Source organism: Dermacentor albipictus, chromosome 1 (genome assembly GCF_038994185.2).
Source record: "Dermacentor albipictus isolate Rhodes 1998 colony chromosome 1, USDA_Dalb.pri_finalv2, whole genome shotgun sequence".
NCBI lineage: Eukaryota > Metazoa > Arthropoda > Arachnida > Ixodida > Ixodidae > Dermacentor > Dermacentor albipictus.
In genome coordinates, this window is record NC_091821.1 from 435345410 (window position 1) to 435364433 (window position 19024).

The 19024-nt window shown below is 45.8% G+C and overlaps 1 protein-coding gene across 2 annotated transcripts; it reads right to left on the reverse strand.

Annotated features, from left to right (window-relative positions):
* Positions 1-2367: 2367 nt before the first annotated feature.
* LOC135907238 (uncharacterized) lies at positions 2368-18514 on the reverse strand. 2 transcript variants are annotated; one of them, XM_065438922.1, is made up of 5 exons: positions 18466-18514; positions 12500-12607; positions 11357-11533; positions 10626-10733; positions 2368-2654 (listed from the first exon to the last, which is right to left on the reverse strand). In XM_065438922.1, exons 1-5 carry the CDS (start codon positions 18478-18480, stop codon positions 2565-2567), a joined length of 498 nt encoding a protein of 165 aa, XP_065294994.1. In that variant the 5' UTR covers positions 18481-18514; the 3' UTR covers positions 2368-2564. The 2 variants fall into 2 exon arrangements, with proteins under 2 accessions (XP_065294994.1, XP_065295003.1); XM_065438931.1 differs by lacking the exon at positions 10626-10733.
* Positions 18515-19024: the final 510 nt, after the last annotated feature.

Genomic DNA, 19024 nt, shown 5'->3' on the forward strand with positions numbered 1-19024 from the left:
GATGCGAGCTACACAGATGAGACTGCAAGGCGGCGCAAAGGAGCAGGGCATCTCCGATCCCACCTAAAGCCCCTCCATGCACGTTTCGCCGACCAGGCAAGCAAAAGCGACGGTGGCTCCTGGATGAAAGGGCTTTATGTCCTCGCTCAAAGGTTTCGGCTCGTGGCGGCACCCCGTGGCGGCCACGGCATCTACGTTACGCTTTTGATCTCGGAGACCACGCGCAGTAACGTGCAACCGTCGCGTCAACAACGGCAGTGCAAATATGAAATGGTTTTTCGGTCTTGTTGACATCAAAGACGTGGTAAGCATTTTTCGATTATTTAAATCAAATGAGCAATTACTGCATTACTGAGAATGTTCTCGGTAATCTGAACCAAATTGCCAATAGCTGTTGTGGGCCCAGCTGCTTGCGATGACGCTCTATGACGACATTGCGGACGCGAGAGCAACAAATTTCATTGCTTTTAACACGAGATTGCATATTCCTTGCTCCATGCAGTGCAATAATATTTGGTTCCCATGTTCACAGGTGCCTCGTTGCCACATCGGCAACATTTTCCTACTATTCTCAAAAGAACGTTTCAGGGATCCTGTAAGAAAGATTTTCACGCTTTACGGCTTATCTTGTTCCCTATTAGTAGCCGCTATCTGTATCGCGTGTATTTACTTTAACACTGCGCTCCCTGCACTTTGAAAGTAAAAAATGGCATACGCGTTCAGAAAGTAGCGAGCGCTGAGAGCTAAAATGCTAACCTTCAAGCATTTAGGAGTCGCCATAACGCATACTCTACGGTGGCATCTACATGTTGAAGCGTTCTATTCAAAAGCTAACCAAAAGTTGTTCTTGAGCAAGAAATTACGGCGCGCTACTAAATGCATATTAAGCTGATCGTGCATAACATATTCGTTCGTCCTATTTTGGAATATGTCTGTGCAGTATGAAGTCCACACCAGAAATTTCAGAAAGGTAAAACAGAAAAAAAATTCACAAGCTGGCGGCACGTCTAATCTGCTATAAATACCGACTGACCGATCTAGTTGCAATTATGCTAAATAGATGTGGTTTAGAGCTGTTGGAGTGTCTCAGGCAGGTGCCTCGGATAAAGTTTGTTTTCTAAATTTGGCAACAACGAAAAGGGTAAATAAGGACCATATATTCGACATCCAGGAAGGAGAAGTGCGCGAACAAATGATTGTAGAGCCATTGGACCTTATCTATCGTGTACCGATGGGTTTTGTTACTCATGTTTTTCTGATGCAACAGAAATGCCGAATGCACTACCCAACTCTGTTGTTGATAAAGATTATATCCACGAAGATAAACGTGCATTAGATATGCATTTTACTGTTGTGTAACTTTTGTTTTACTATTGTGGATTTTACTATTGCTTCTCTTATTTTGTTGCACCTGTGTTTGCGTGTATACTCTGTATGATTGACTATGATTGCAACCCTCCCTGTAATGATCCCAGGCAGGGATTGACAGTGTCAGTAACACACACAAAAAAAAATCACGCAGAAACTCCTCTGGGAGTCGTCTAAGCATGCGTGAGCATTGTACGACCTGCTCATATACACGCAGCCTGGTGTCATTACCAATGTTATGAAACTCGATACGCCGGTATAAACGACAGCGCTGCGGCACCACGAACTGCTGCGGGCAGCGGCGCGAGATGACTTTATGAGGCAGGCAAACTATGGCTTGTGGCGGCGCCAAGTGCGCTGATGACGTTCCGATCATTATAAGCTAGTATCACTCTTTAGCGCCTTATCCATCCGCCTCGAACCATCATGCCCCGCGAGGGCCATATCTCGAATGCGATCTGCACAGCAGGGAGTGACGAGTGGTGATAGCTTTGCGCGCTGTGTTCTCGCCGCTTCGCGTTGAAAAGAGACGCGCGCGCCCACATCTTGAAGGCGATCTGAGAAAGGCGCAGGGTGCGGCGTGTGCTGAGGGATTTATGAGCGATGTGTTCTCGCCACTTCGTTCGCGTGGCAACGACAGGCAGCACGAAGGTAAAGCCGCTCGCTGCAACGGGCCTCATCTAGATTGCATGCGTCATTCTAAGGAATGCATGTACTTTTCGCTTCACTTTGCTGAGTGCTTGAAGCCTGCTTCACCTCCGCCGCGGGTCGATCCGGTATTGCATTATCTCCGAGCTCCGCCATCATTGTTCTCTTATATGAGGGACGGCTTTGTCGTTGGGTGCCTAAGCATAGAAATGCTCACACATTTAACATGAGTAACTGATGGTGAATGACGGTTATTATTGAACGAGAAGAAAAGCCGATGAAGGTGTTCAAATGTTTTAATGTATACCATACGTCCTATTTTTCACGATCACGAGACAATCAAGCAACAGGTACAGCGTCTTGAAGTTTATTATGCGACAACTAAGGCGTTAACACATATACGTTCTAGATAACACATATATATGATACAGAGGGAAGCGATTATCAAGCGGCATTCAGCGTAGCAGGTGTGGAAAATTCAGCTTGGCAGGTGAAAGCCCAGCTTCGATTAGGCGGCGGTCGACCGCAGCTAGGTGTAGGGGGCGAGCTCACACGCTGTCGAGCCATCGTTGGAAGTCGCCCCTGTAGATGTACAGGGCGTGCGAGAGGTGTACGCACGCCTGCACCACGGACACCGTCTGCGGGAAAAGGCGGCAAATGCGCGGTCACTGGTCTCCGAATTGCAAGCTGCCTTAGCAATGAAAGCTATATTAAATCAAAATCAAATTCCTGGGATTTACGTGCCAAAACCGGCACATGACCGTGAGGCACGCCGTAGGGGGACTCCGGATTAATTTTGACCAACTGAAGGTCGTTAACGTGAACCTAATGCACGGTACACGGGGAAAGATATTACGTCTCACTACGATGAAGATGGGAAAAGCAAATGTAACTATACTTCTTATTAGTGTTCTTGGGAACATTCTAAGAGGCCGTATACAGTATGCCCAACTGAACACAACCTTGCAGAATATATGTGTATGTAGGGCGGGTTTTGCTCGCGGCATGGCAGCTTCGTGGGAGTACAAGAAAAAAAAAATTGCTGCATGCAAACATTCATCTTAACTTCATAGCATCCAGGCGACTATCTGGGTGCACAACAAATTTGCGTGGCCACAAAGATGGCGGTTTCACGCCGGTTTCTGTTGTAGCCGTTGTTTTTTTTTTTTTTGGTGTGAAAGCATGGAAAGTTTTCGGAGGCAGTAGTTTTGCCATGCTGCGGTCACCGTAGCTTTTATAAAGCACTTTGTACGAGGTGCAATGCACGTAAAACGATACTTTCTTATAATACGTCAAAGCAGCAGCGTTAAAGCCATAACTGATCAAGTCCAGATTTAGAAATGCTTGTTAGTATCAGCTTACAAGTGTCACAGCATGCAGCAGCGCGTGCAGGCAGTGATCGGCGACAAAATGCCCGAGGTGTTTCGGGCGCTGCCTACCATCTGCCTGGTATTTTCATGACTGGTTGCGGACTGCCTTTTGTTTCGCTTGCACATGCAAAGCTTCACCATCGGTTGAAGTCTTAATAAAGAATAAGAAACCGAGACTAAATGCCCCAGCCTGAAAATGCCATCATTGATTGAACATTATACCAGCGAGTTACGGGCGGGCCATTACATGCTGCGAAGAAGCGCTTAGCTTCGCTTTGTTGGACAAGAAATGTATCTTGTTTCGGAAGAGCGAAATTAATCTTCATTAGTGTAATTTCAGCCACATGCACTTTGTATAAACAGCGTGGATCGAATGATTCCGCACAGTTCACGAAGCCCTCGATACATCGCAGAGTCCTTGATAAGAGCCACAATCTTTAAGTCCGGACAAGCACTGAAAGGCCACACAAACGAAGGAAACTAGTGTACGCCCTAGTGACGTATTTTGCTGAAGGCTGATACTGCGCCGCTGTGTTTGTATGCTTGTTTCCAGGCTGGGTATTGACCAAAAATGTTAGATTCTTATGTTAGACGAGGGCAAGTGGCAGACATGTTCAGCTTAGCGATATCGACCTGATTGGAAGTTGTAATTTTCATACATTTGGAATATTTCCATACTGCAGTTGTGCGCAATCAAGCGTAAAATGGGAGCAAAAGCGCGATAACTTCCATCCCGGCTGGCTATATGGCAAAAAACGCGAAACCTTAGGCAGACTATTTTACGTTACTTCAGACTTCTCTCAATTGTTCCTGTTAAACCGATGCTTCTCGCACTCGCCGTCGTGTGCTGAGTATTCGAATAAATAAATAATTTGCTCTATAATGCACCATTTCTTCTTTTAATATACTCCGCTTCAAATGCGGAATGTAATGACAGAAACGTGCTAGCGCTGTGAATCTACTAGGATGTAAATATCGTTTTATGTTAGCGGTAATAATGAGACTTCATTATTCAAGCAGTGTTAGAAGAGCATCCTACATTCGAACAGCATTAGATTCTCATCTGGCACGATTTGACTCGCGTTAGATTTATTCAGGAAAACTTCTGTTCGTACACCTTCTACTATAGTGGGTGAAGACGACAATCTGGAACCGCTTTCACTCAGGTAATATACCAACAACCGAGACGATTACCGTGAGAAGCAGCAAGTACGCTCCGCTTCAGCTGTGTTATTTCAAGACGTAGAGATACCTTCCCTAACAAAATTTCGTAAGAATGCTAAGGCATAAGGACATGAGACGAATGCTACGCACCTTTCCTTGTGCCCTATGGCTCGTATTGCATCATGTCCGTCGCGGTGGCTTAACGGCTATGGTAGTGCGCTGCTAAGCACAAGGTTGCGGAATCAAATCTCGGCAGCGACAGCCGCTTTCAGATGAGGGCGAAATCCAGGAACGACCGTGTCCCGTGCACTAGGGGGCACGTTAAAAATCCCTTGGTGGTCAAAATTATTCCGGAGCCCCAATACGGCGTGCCTCATAATCAAACCGTTGTTTTTGCACGTAAAAACCCAAAATTCAATTAAATTCGTATCGCGTCATTCCAAGCCTATAAAGCCACCGCAGTGTGTTAATTGGCTAACAAATAACAATCTTGAATTGCAGAATTTACGAGTCTTTCTCTCGATACTCTTACTTAAGTACTTGAGGACATACGTTGCAATGTTGGAATCGTAGATAACACCAATGAGGTAAGGCCTATATAGCAGAAATGCTGAGATTAGTACGAATTTTGATATATCCTTTCTCAAAATGGGCCATGAAAGGCCTTTTTATTCCACTTAATGTTTTGCAAGAAAACCTGTCTATAGCGCATTGAAGGCTAAAATCAATGGAAACGTCATTGTATTTTTGAGTTATGTTAATAGATAGGTATCGTGGAACAGGCGCGACCTATTAGGATTTGTGCTAAACGAGCATGACTTCAGTATTGTATGGCTTCAATTCCGCAATTCCAACTTGTGCCTCCGCAGTAAAGAATTAGCTGAATTTCTAGCTAAGTGATCAAGGCGATTTTTGTTTAATTAACATTTTCAACTTTAGGCTTTCAGCTGTAGCAGCAGATTTGTGCGATATGCGACAAGCGATTTTTTACTGAAAGTCGGTTACAAGTAAAAATAAAAGATAACATGTCTGGATTCTACCACCCTTAAAAGCCGCGTCAACAGTTAACTTTGTTTAGCACCGTCTGATTTTTCTTTGCAGATTGTTCGCGATTTATCAGGACGATCTGATAAACCAGCAAAATGCGACATAATACACGTGAAATTTAATTGAAAGTAAAGCAAAACCCAGTTCACTATGCGGAAAAGACAAAATGTTCGAATAAGTATCAGGGGTGGAAGCGCAGTAAGGTACATGAAACGTCTTGCACGTTCTGGAGACGGTGTATTGGCACTATATGGCTACAGAAATGACGCAACCAAATCAGCAACGTAAATTTTTTCACGCATGAGAGAATTTATATGCATCCCACTTGTTACAGCTATTGGGAGTCTAACGGTTTAATTTTGCTATCGCGCTCGCCTACCTATTCGCAGTGGGCCTGCTTGTTTTGCAGAGGGTGTTTGGGTACTAGGATACAGAAATGACCGCCCCTACTGGTGGCGCCCGACACGGCCCTGTGCCGCTCGAGCCCACCGCACACGTGCATATGGGTGGGACCCTTGCGCTCGCCCCAATTTCCTGCGCTTGCGCTCCCTATGCCGACGAACGCGTTCCACCGTGGTCAAAGGGGTCGCATATCCCTTTGTCTTGCTGCCCGAATCTCTTCAGAGCATTTCTGGGCCATACGTGTGGGGAACGCAGGAGCGCCATAGCTGAGCGAATGCGAAATTTGTGCAACATATTCCACACTTGTAGGCCGTAGTACTCCTGACGAGCACCAGTTAGGGCTTCTTAAGTTATAGCTACAATGGCTGAGGGAGCTCTGCCAAACGCGACCTCTCCTGCTCGGATGGACAAAACGCACTGCCGAGCTAGACGCCTCCCTGAACACCTCCCTGATAAGTTTAGCCTGAGGCTAAAGTTATCTACGATTGGTTCATGCGTGGCGTGACAAAGGCGCCATCTGCTCACTCGACACATGTATGGTTGAGTAAGGGGTTGTTTCTTCTATATACACTGCGATACCAAAGTAAAGCGCATGACGTTTATTCATGCATTACAAAGCTTACGTGCCTAACTTATGACAAAGCTATAGCGAGCTCCTACGGTCTAATCTTGCAATCATGCTCGATCCGTATTTATGCAGTGGGCCCGAAGTGGTCAAAGGAGGCGGTGGGCGCGAATTGTCATCCCTTTGGCTTGCTGCCCGAGTCGCTTCACACCATTTCTGGGCGCTACGCATCGAACGCTTGGCGCCGTAGCCGAGCAAGCGTGACATTTCTCCAAAATGTTGCACAATGGCAGACATAAGTCCTGATCAGCACTGGTTTGAGCTTGATGCATTATAACTATTACGGCTGAGTAAGATCTCCCAAACGCGAGCACTCCCGCTCGGATCGACAGACGCTGAACTATGAGCTGGAGACTATTTAGCATCGATGGCGCCATGTGTTGCCCTGCAATGGCGATTGAGTAATTTGCGACTCCAACTAAGTGCTTGCCCCCTAGAGGCCGCGCCGAGAAACAGCTCATCCAGGCTCAAGATAGAAGCGAAAGAGGGCCTCATATTACGGCATTCGCTGAATGCCTCGTAGTTCTCTAATCTTCGTGATGCCGCCGCTCACATGCGCGAAAATGAAAAATACGAATGTCAAAAGACTTGTCGTGTATTATTATGCGTGTCATAGCGGTGGAATCACAGCAAGGTATGATTTCATCTTTTCGCGAAAGAAGCAGACGACGCGTATCGGTGAGCAACATGGACAAGAAACTTCGCATTGGCAAACGGTGACGATTGATACTATACTGGTTTGTTCGAACGTTTCGCTCGAGGCTTGTTCCCGGCGAGCAAAACGTTGCTTTCAATGTCTTGCTGGCGTTTTAAATCGCCGAGTGTCCTTTGTCTCGCTAATGCGCTAATTCTAGCTAATGCACTTTTGTCTGCAGGCATGTTAGCAGGAATGATAACCGCCTCGGAAGGTCTGAAGCTGATCGTGGCACATGTTATGCCACGAGGCGACATATCTGTTTCACAGCACGCTTTAGTTTAGCGGTGCAGGCAGAAAATGCTGTTTTTTATATTCAATGTATTTCGTTGTCAGTTTACTTGCTCCTAAGAAATGTAGAAGCAACAGGAAACAGCGCTCGTTCCAGCTTTGGAGCGGTCGACCGGCGCACAGCGCTTCTAGTTTGCTTTCCGACACTGTGCAAGCACTTAAATTCCATTATAACAGGTTTAGTTCGCTTCCAAGTCACGCATTTACCCTAATAAAAGTGCCCTAAAAATCCTTCGATAATTCTTGCACACCAGTTTGAAGAAACTCAACTTGGTCCGATTGGCTGTTATTCACTTCACGCGTTTCACTAGGGTTTAAGAATTTCTACGGATGGCGGGTGTCTGCTGTGTTCGGAGGCATGAACAAGCCCCAGTCATTGGACGCATACGACCTTATTACACGTATCAGCCAACTATAAAAAACAAAGGTGCAGCCCGGGCTCACCAGCGGAACTCTCACTTGTTTTTATCTAGCTAACGTTACAGTTTTTAGCCTCAGTGCAGAATACACGTATTTATCTTTTAAAAGCAAGGCAGACGTTACTGCCTATATATTGTGAAATGCTTAGTGTGATACGCTACAACACGAGTCGTAGTGCGAGGTTGCCTATGAAGTTCGAAAACAGTCGAGTTTTCTACCTCTACCAGTGGAGCGACGCCACAAACAAGTGCTTGGGCCTTTCGGAGGCCCGCTACGCACAAACACTTCCCTTCAAGAGCCCTTCATACGCCGGCTCGCTTGAAGGGCTCTTTGTCTTTAAAAAAATTTGATGCTGCATGCTCGCTAGGCCGGCCAGACGTTGGCAGGCACAGCGCAACGATATCCGAGGTTTCGTCGCTGAAATCTATGAGATCGATCTGGATAAGCTAATCGGCAAAAAAGACCTTTTCGGCTTCGACGTCACGATCGAGAAACGCGTCAGCACAGCACCAAGCAAAAAGCCACCATGAGCCTAGATGTCGTAGCCATATTTGTTTATTTGGACAGTGTTGCCAGCACAAGTAACGGATTCTGGAGTTGCCAGTAGCTCATATTCTCTAAACGCTAATAGCATAACATATTTTCGGTATATGCGGTTTTAGTAATCTACCTCCTTGACCGAAATGAAAGACCTTTCACGTCAATATATTTGGTACAGTGACGTACATTACTGAATACCGAAGCTTGGCGCTATAACGTAAAGTTATTCCAAACTGTTTCTATTAAATTCTGCAATCAGCCCTCCAAGACTGCTCGAAAAAGGTTCAAGCCACCCTCACTTCGCCTGTATGTCACGCGATGTCATGAAAACCGTGAAAGCTCCCCATATCATAGGAGGTGCAGGATGATTATGCACGATTATGCCGAAAAAATGAAAAATAATTATTTTGCATTCGATGCCTTTTTGCACCATTAGTGCTCCCTGAAAAGCTTTTGGACTCCGCCTGCTTCCCCTGCCTGTCACGCGACACCAGAAAACTGCGAAAACTCGCCGCTTCAAAGTGACGTGTACGGGTTAAAGATGCGTTAATATGCCGAACAAAACTGTTTTTTTTTTCTGAATAGCTGGAGACTGCCCCATTCCGAAGGGTCTAGAAGATGGCTGCCCGCCGATCGCTCAGGCACTGGTTACTTGGAGCTTCTGGGGAGCACGAATTTATTTGCTTAGTATAAAGATTTTTGCTTGGCAGTGCTTGGCTGTGTATGTGCATGTGTATTAGAGCTCTGTATGTCGTCTCTCGCAGTCCTTGTCCTTCGCACTGTACGTTATTTTTTACTGTTGCATACCGGCTCAACTTCCGACCAGCCACCGCAATATAAGCAAGGGGAAGCGGACCAATCGCAGAAGCCGGCACCACCCTCCTCTACCGGCTATCTTGTTTCACTGCGCTAGCTTGGCCCCACTGAAACCCTCTCCATTCCTGCGTGTTCCTTGCCTCCTGTCAGTCACATGGAAAAAGAAAACCGCGCAATGCAGCCAATGTCATGCGCTTTGAAAGCAAGGAAAAGTGACCTCACAAAGACAAAGCGTTTGATCGGGCTCTTCAAAGAACGCTGCGGTTGCCGCCGAGTGCTTGTGTCAGTGCTTACGTAAATTTCACGTTAGGAGATTGGAATAAAACAAATTGGAATAGTTTTACGTTATAGGGCCCCTAATGCGTTACACCAAGTTATAGCTGAAAACTGCACCAGCTATCGACCAAACGTGGCTGCCACCCGAGTATCGCCTTGTCAGTTTGCGCGGGTAGGTATTGGTTAGAAAGACGAGCGGCTGAAAACAAGAGACCTTCCGATTAAATCTGCAGTAGAATCGCTATGCAGTACTTCTAGTTTTTAGATGTCCTGGCTGCTTCTACAACAGCAACACATAAAGCAGTCCCGAATAAAGCAACTATGAAACGTCAAGAACGCGATTGGCGGCGCAGCAAAAGCCTGTCCAGGGAAAACTACGTGACCCGAGTAGCAATAAAATGTTAATGGTGCGCTATCACCACTAGCGCAATAGTAACGGGGTTGTGTGTATGTTCATGACGGTCATTTTACGAGATTATGAGTAATAATATGCGTGCACAGGGTGACACGGCATGAAATTGTATTCCCAGAGTCAGGCCTGGTCCCGTATAATATTCATATGCGTGCCTCGTTCAGCTAGTTTCGTATTTTGATGAATGCAAACCAATAGGAAGGAAACCAGGGGCCGAATTCACAAAGGTTCTCATAATTAGTAAGTGGTCTTTGCAGTAGGCAGGCCGTGTACGCTATTCATATGTTCGGCATCACGATTCGATGTTGCGCTCTTACAATTTGCTCTTACGCTCTTACGAACAATTCTAGCGTAAGCGATTTTTGTGAATACGGGACTAGCGTCGTACCGGTTCTTTTTGTCCATGTCTTCCTTGTCTTTTTCTTTTGTTTTTATTTTTCAATCTTCCTTCGCGTAGGCTGGAATTCAGCGAAAGCTCGTGCAACGGATAGCCGGAATTTTCGTTTTCCCTCTCCGAATCGGTATGTTTTGCGAAGATCAATGTGCACTCACGCCTGCAACGATGGCCCTGGCAATGCCAAAGTGCCGGGTGAGGACGTAGCAACCACACGCAAGGAAGGCGATGCTGCCGGCACAGTGGAAGATGAGTAGCTGTATCAGCTGCATAGAATAGCCTCAGTATGAGTATATACGCACTGAATAAGCTTGTCCTAATGCACAAGTGTTCTCTTGGAGTGGCTCCTTCCGTTTGGCGCAGATACGGAAAGTTTCTCACAATGTTGCAATGATCGAGGAGACCCTTGGAAGTTTGTTAATAGTCACGGTTGCTGTATAGCACGCGTAAAAAGTGCTAACGAATGGCCATTGACTGGGAACAAAGCAATCAACATCGTTGCTGACACGTCGCGATGGGAGCACTGCTTTCAAGTGACATTTTCCTTCATCTCAGTCACATCCGAGCACCTGCCTAGCTACCCTCAATATTTTATCCGCTTTCATTACATTACCTATTTCTTCAGATTACTACACTTGAGGCTTGCTTGCCCCCTCCGCGCAGACAACATTGACAGGACTGGAGCTCAGTGAAGTTGAAGGACGCCAGCGATGTATCAGCAACCGTTCCTAGGTCCCAGCGCCACGCTGCACTTTCCAAATTTGACAAAAACCGCGTCAGCCTTCGGTTCACACCAATTTCCATTTGTACTAGTAACATCGTGCACGACAGCAACATAACGTCAGTGAACAAAGCTAGTATCAACACGTGTAGCAAGATATTCACGTACAATCAGCGTCGATGGCTGCCTGGACGAGCCAACAGGCTGCTGCGTCTGGTTGCAGGTGCCGTTCAGGAGCAGGTAGATGCCAGCGATGGAGTAGGTGAACGACACCATGAACAGCGCCTCGGACAGGCTCTCCTCGGAGTGGGAGCAGAGCGAGTGGAACAGCACCACCGCCAGGCACTGCGCCCAAAGCACACATGCCGCCGCTGGCCATGAGAAGTAAACATACCATGAATCCATGAAAGGTGTAGCTAGATGAACTTGTCCGTTTTCTATTGAAATGTGGAATTATTTATATACGAAGGGTTTAATTCGCGATACGCTTCGTATTCTTAATAAAGGAAAGAGGAAATGAAAGTGCAAGAGTTCTATGATGGGCTTGCACGATTACGAAAGAGCCAGATGCGAACGTGATGCTCGCGGGGACTGCAGGCTTTGTTTAGCAGACCCAGTGTGGCCCTGCCTGCGCTACTGGCAGCTGCCGATGTGTACTCTTGAATGTCCATAAAAAACATAGTAGCAGCTTCATTTGCTAACTCTTCCTAACTATTACTTCTTTACTATTAGAAATAACCATATGCGGCACAGGAGGTCTCCAGTTGTCGATTAGAGCAACATTAATAATACATAAGGGTTGAATTCGCGATAAACTTCATATTTTTAGTAAATACGAAGGGAAGTGAAAGGAACAGCTTGCTGCCGGTGGGAACCGGTCCCTGATACTCCGCATGATGTGTGTTGTGCTTATACCATTCGAGCTGCGGCTACGCCTCGATTCCCGATTCGATTCATGTCTCAAAATGACGCGACAACTACGGGATCGTGTCGTCAACTTTCGCTGCCTCTCCGCCTGCCTGCCTGGCCTAGCCTGGTCTTCCCTGCGCCGTCTTGTCCTACCCTGCCTTGCCTTACCTTGCCTTTCGGCCTGTTATTCGTAGTGTAGGTGCATTTGGGAGCACGATGATCTTATGTGTCTTTGTTCTAATTTCTTTCCCCGTGCTTCTGAACAAGAGGTCCCCTGCTTGTTATTCTACTGTATCTTTTTGACTTGAATAAATAGGTACTCTGTAATGAATGCCGACGGGACTTCAAAGAGCAGGAACAACACACTTTGGGATAGAGTCGTCAGTGCCTCCGCTTACTCACCGTTTCAACGAGATTGAGTGCCCCGCTGGCGGTCTGGATGTATTTCGTGCTGAATATAAATGGCGCCCCTGTCAGCTGAATATCCGTCGGTTGGATGGGACTAGCAACCTGGGAAGAGGAGCATTTGAAAGATATGTATTGAGCTTCACCAAAATGCGAAACTGTGATAGCGATGGCTTGTGCGGCATTACAAAGGACGACTAACCGTATTTCGAACAGCATCAGTATCAGTAAGGGTTTCCAGCAGTGGGCGCGAACTACATAAACATCACAGCCCTTCTTAATAATCATATTGCGGGAAATCCAGCCTTCTGATACGATGGTAATTTGGTCGAAAACCACCCGGAACCCGTGTTTGTTTGCTGTTAGCCCCGAGACCTCTGAGTGGCGCCTTCTCACGTGTGACGTCAGAGGAGGGACTCTCCTGCCGCGCTGCGCGTGCGCGCGCGCTACGTGACGACAACTTGGCGCCGTCGACGGATCTGCTCTGCTGGAGTTTCTTTTTTAGAGCGCAGCTCTTTGGCGTCCGTTCCTGGGTTTCCCGTCGTCGTCGGCGTTGTCGTCGGCCTCGTAACCAGCTCGCCGACGAATCTGCTCCGCCGCCGCCGCGTATGCGCGCTGTCGGCTCTCCGGGCGAGGGAGGATGATGGAAGGGAGGAGGAGAGACTGTGGAGGAGGGCTGGCTACACAAATGGCTCTTTGGCGTCCGTTCCTGGGTTTCGCGTCGTCGTCGGCCTCGTAACCAGCTCGCCGACGAATCTGCTCCGCCGCCGCGCATGCGCGCTGTCGGCTCTCCGGGCGAGGGAGGATGATGGAAGGGAGGAGGAGAGACTGTGGAGGAGGGCTGGCTACACAAATGGCTCTTTGGCGTCCGTTCCTGGGTTTCGCGTCGTCGTCGGCGTTGTCGTCGGCCTCGTAACCAGCTCCGCCCCCCTTTCATCCCCCCAGCGCTAGCAGCGACCGACTGATACCGCTTTCGTGAGTGCGCTACCGCACTCACGAATGACGTCGTGCACTTCCTGCAACTCGCATTAACCGTCCATCGATCCACACCGATGTTAGTAGTGGGGGACTTTAATGTTGACATAAAGACAAACAGCAATTTCCTAACACTTATGCGGGAGAACATCCCGTTCCTCTCGCCCGTAACGCGTCCCACGGCTGTGACAACCTCGCGAGGCACTTGTATAGATCTCGTCTTTGAGAATCAAGCATTGGTGTACCAAGCCGAACATATATCAGTCTATTTCTCCGACCACAAAGCTTCCTTCATGACTGTCAAGAACTGTTAGTGCAGTCTTTGTTAAAGGAATACGTGTGAAAAATAAAAAAAAGAATTCTGTGATAGCGCATACATGTGTTGCTCGATTTCTTTGCCTCAATCTATCGAAAAGGTGAAACAGCTTATTTGCTGCGCTCAAATTTCGCATTAGGAAGTAACGTAATCGTCGGTAATTTTTTTAAATGCCAGTCCCCAGGTTTATAGGACCGTATGTACGGAATTCTCCAGGACACCATTTCCTGCGAAATTGAGCGGAGTCGCCGTTGTCACCACGCTTAATTTCGATTGCTCCTGACGTGGTCTGCTATATAGTCTTCAGTGTGGACAAGTGCGTGTACAGCGTTGGTTACTTGCTCTTGCTGTTCAGCTGTCGCGGCGCACTCATAATGATTTGTCAGACCTTTTTTGGACGACAAACGGCAGCATTTAGCCTCCAGCCACTGCGTCTGCGCTGTAACACTGTTATACTGCGTTTGACTGTCCAGCGTGCACTGCGTGTTGGGTCACCCGCCTCGTTGGCCACAGACATCCCAATTTTGTTGCTGCCCAGAACGTTAAGCATGTCAGGAAATACGCTTGACGCCATTCTGAGGAAACGAGGTGGTCGCTGCGGTGCGTTTATGCATAGACTGCGATAGCAGCATTGACCTAAAATGAGGCCTCGACCATCTGATAGAAGGGAGGACAAAATTAGTGGGCAAAAGAAAGCACGTAGTCTTGCGCTGCTGTGCTGATCTTGGCAAATTAATTTTTATTAAGCTTAATTACTTCCATCGGGACACAGCTCGCTCCTTAAATTTGCTCGGCACAACGTAAACTTTTTTTTTCTACTTGTTCCTGCAATGGGTAGCCAGCACATTTCCCGGACGAGATTCGTCCAGCAATGAGAATTAGCGCTGCAAAAACAGGTGACAACCTTTGCTTAGGTCACCATTTTCAATATGCCTTGTTCTGTAAGCGCGTCATAATTGTTTATAACTAGAATAATAAGGTTTAGAAGTCCAGGCTGGCTGGTACTTAACCAAATAAGTAACTGGAGTGCCAAACACACCAGGAAGAAAAAGAGGTGGGTAGGGCGGGGGGGGGGGGGGAAGGCTGTACATCATCCATACTTACTTTAGGATTCTTTGTAACTTTCTATCAACTTTATTAGCATCCTATGTACTTTTACTTCCTATTAACGCATGTTACAAGAAAGTTGGTAGGCTTTGTTCTTACTTTCGTTTGAAGAAAGTTTGTTAAAAGAAAGCTTAAAGAAAGTTGGTAGGCTCCGTTCTTACTTTAGTTTGAAAAATGTTGTTGTAAGATTTAAAAAAGTTGGTAGGCACTGTTCTTGCTTTCATTTAAAAGTTCGTGAAGAGAAGGTTTTAGAAAAGTTGGTAGGCTCTGTTTTCACTTACATTTGAAGAAAGTAGGTTTAAGGAAAGTTGGTTGGCGGTGTTCTTTCGTTTAAAGAAGATTATAACACTTGTATTTGATTGATTCATTTGCTTATTTAGCAGTACCATAAAGAAGCATAACATGTAAAATTGGCAATACAATAATTAGTGCGAATACCATAGTGCCACAGTGATAATTCCTTTGTGCAGTTTAAATGAAAACAATGAGACAGAACAACTTTTTGCTTCGCATACACATGTAATCAGCAGAAGCAAAAGTAAAATATATTTTCCATGCCTAGTGAAATCGTCTATTTATAATGTTTCTTCTACTCTAAAAGGGAAAGATTTTTATACATTGGGAATCCAACCATTGACTTCTCTGTGTGAAGCAGAGACGCTACCATGTACTAGGGTAGACGTACAAAGGCGTAATAATATGTTCACAGGCATTCCTGTGTTTTCTTCTTTCTATAACAAAATTTTTGTTTGTTTCTACGCTGATAAAGCAGTGGTTCCTAGTGGTCTCCGGTAGTGAGAAAGTACGATGAACTGTAAGAGTCCTATGCCAACCTAAACCAACAATATATATATATATATATATATATATATATATATATATATATATATATATATATATATATATATATTAGAAAGTGGTCGAGAAATTTGCTTGCGAGAAAATAGTGTAAAGCATGCTTGACGATTGTGCAACATGAGTGTGATGCAACTAATACTGCAGATAAAGCGCTGGTCACTGAGCACGTTAGATTTTCTGTTCAGGAAATATTTTATGTATGCAACACCAAGTGAGTAGAATTGTGAGTGAAATTTAAAATTTGTATTCCTCTACAAGGTCACCTAGCCGGCGCGAAATTTTGTGAACGAGTTCTGCGATTGTGCTTCGTTTCTGAGATTTTACGTGCCAAAACCTCGATACGATTATGAGGCACGTCTTACGAGCTTAGCAGCGCAATGCCGTAGCCACTGGGTAACCACAGTGGGTGGTCATACAGCATATATATACATTAAATGTACAATGTTTGTTGTCTTCTTAGTGCTCTCATATATATAAATAAAAGAGGGAAAAGATATCGAGAGCAATTAGAGAGCGCCCTTGCTACGCAAGACGCAGTCAGAGCGCGAAAAAACGCACGAAAATTAAGCTAGTCTAGCAGCATGCGCGACTGGCGACAACGGCGGGTCCCTTTGAGTGACGTCACCTCAGTAGCGTTCGCAGCGCCACCTTCCGTCGCGCAAGAGGCTAGTACGATGAAAGGAAGGCCCATTTGTTATGCCCTTGTGCGCTTCCCTAGCTGCAATTTCTCAGAGATGTGCGCTGGTGAAACCACCGATTTAACAGCAACAAATGCGTGCGCGCGCACGTGACCGTTTTTCTCTCCAACTTGTGCCTGAGGGGACTCCGAACAATTTCTGCGTATATAGTTTCTTTGTGCACTTTTGTAACTAGGTGCGCGGTTTTAAAGCCTGCAGTCCATGATTTCGATGAGTACTGCAACGACATCTGGTGTGACAGCGCACAGGCGTAGACAATTTCACACATAAAACAAAAGACACATCATTTTGCCTTTCAAGTACGTGATATTACGCATGTTGGAATGCCCTTACTTAATCGGTTGTCAAATGCAAACAAGCAAAAAATATATAAGGATCACTCCCTAAACAAACCTGCATGCTAACTTAAATATCAGGGCTAGGATAACGTGTCAATTACCAGCCGCGGATAATTCAGTGGGTATATCGTTAAGCTTCCAAGCTCGAGGTTGCGGGCTTGATCCCGCGGTGCCGACGGCCGCATTTCGATGGGGGCGAAATGCATGACTTCGGTGCAGTTGTACTTGTGGTGCACATTACAGAACTGCAGGTGGTCAAAATTAATTCGCTACGGTGCACCTCGTATTTCGTAACGGCGGTCCTCGCAATCATGGTGTGGTTCTCGCACACAATACCCCAGCAAATGAATTAACGTTGCCAGTCTTTCCGCTCGGTTATATGCCCCTCTTGTCCTCCACCCTTCACGGCCGGGTGACCTCGTTGGCAATGCGGACGGAGCGCGGCTCCAACCGAGCGTCACAAGAAATGGCTAATCGTTAAATTATTCTGCTGCTTGTAGCACAAAAAGTTCCTGCTATTTTCTCTTGTGCCATTAAGGCTTTCTCCACAATTTTCGCAGAGAGATCTGCTGTTGTATAATTAAAACAGTTAAGCCTTCTTCAAGAGTGTGGGATGAAATCAACGTTTCGCTTTAAATTGTGTCACACTGGACCCATTTCTTATCTTTCACTACTATATCGGGAAAGCGTAATTTTCGGATTTATATATAAAAAACAGTTTGCACTTTCGTCGCCCTGCGATAGAGGTAGCCAATAAGAAATCATCTCGGTAGCGATGTGTAACTGAAATGACCCGCTTCATATTGTGTTTGAAAGTATGCCTCATATTGTGATATTATCAATTGATGTGCGCAGAAATTCGGTGTCAAACTAAACACGATCCGCAAACCTAAAGTCTGGCATTTCATTTAGTGCCTGGGACCGGATTTATTTCGTGATCTGCCTTTACCGGTGCACTCTTATTTTATTATTACCTACAGGATGCTCTGCTCTAGTTAACACTAAGTTTGATTGTACGAATACTTTTATGAGGCTGGGCCCAGTCGATTACTTTAACCACTACATTTAAATTCGTCTAAAGAGTAATTTTTAGCTTTTTTAAAAGTTTTTTTGGAGATAACTTTCCACAAATAAAGTAAACAGTCTGCAAACCAAAATCAATTACCTAAGGAAACCAAGAAGTCGTCAAGTGCTACGAGTAGCAACACCTTAGCTGTAGAACAGATTTCATTTATTTCCGCGTAGTCTAAATGCAGTCTCAGGAACTAGGACCAATATTAGGTGGAGTTTGATGTTAAATGGCCGACAGCGCCCGTAGTACACTGTTGGAAGACATGCACTAGTAATATCTACTATAAACCATTGATACAATACGCCCTAGTAACTTATATTTAAAATTACGAGGAGTGCTGATGTCTTCGCCGCCTGCCATCGCTTTTGCCTCTGGCTGTCTGAATTTAAGGATAATGCTATTTAACGGGCCGCCTATCGGAAAAGAGAACATCACTAGCCCTAGCAGCAGAGGAGAAGATGTATCTACAAGTACTTCTGCAAAAGCTTAACAGAAGAATTATACCGCCAGATAGCGGCAGTGCGAAAGCGAACATTAGACGAAAGTAAGAAAACTGTGATCAAACAGTCGGAAGACTTTAAATTAACCAAAATACTTACCGGAGGCTGGGGCATGATGACTCCAGTGCAAGCGTTCCTTCTTCTTCTGCTTCTTCTTCTAATGTTAGATGCCTTGCTTGTTGTCATTTGGAGCCTCGTCACAAGGCTTTAGCCACGGGATCTTGGCTCTACTGCATTTTGATTTCTTAGGGAAAACAAAACAATCAATGTATTATTGTGTTACTTTTCTAAATCGTTTTTCTCTCTCAGCCAACTTTTAATGTCCAATCAATTCGACTTTGTTTTCCACTGAATTTGTTAATACTGCAGTCCTTTATCTCTCAATCTTAAACATCGTTTTTTTTATATTCTCTTCTCAATTAGCCTCACATTTGACTGAACCATTTGCGACATTCGTAACGACCTCTACCGTTAGATTCGGGAAACTCGCGCCTCGCCGCTTGGCCTCCGACATCGGGCAGCGCGGATCTCAGAGACCATGTTCGCCGCGTGGTTCGAAAACAAGGTTCCCTTGCAGTACGTACGCTAAGCGAGATCTAAACAGCTGATGCGTTTACAGTGCCGTTGGAGCAAGTTCGAATGCTGCAGTTATGCGACT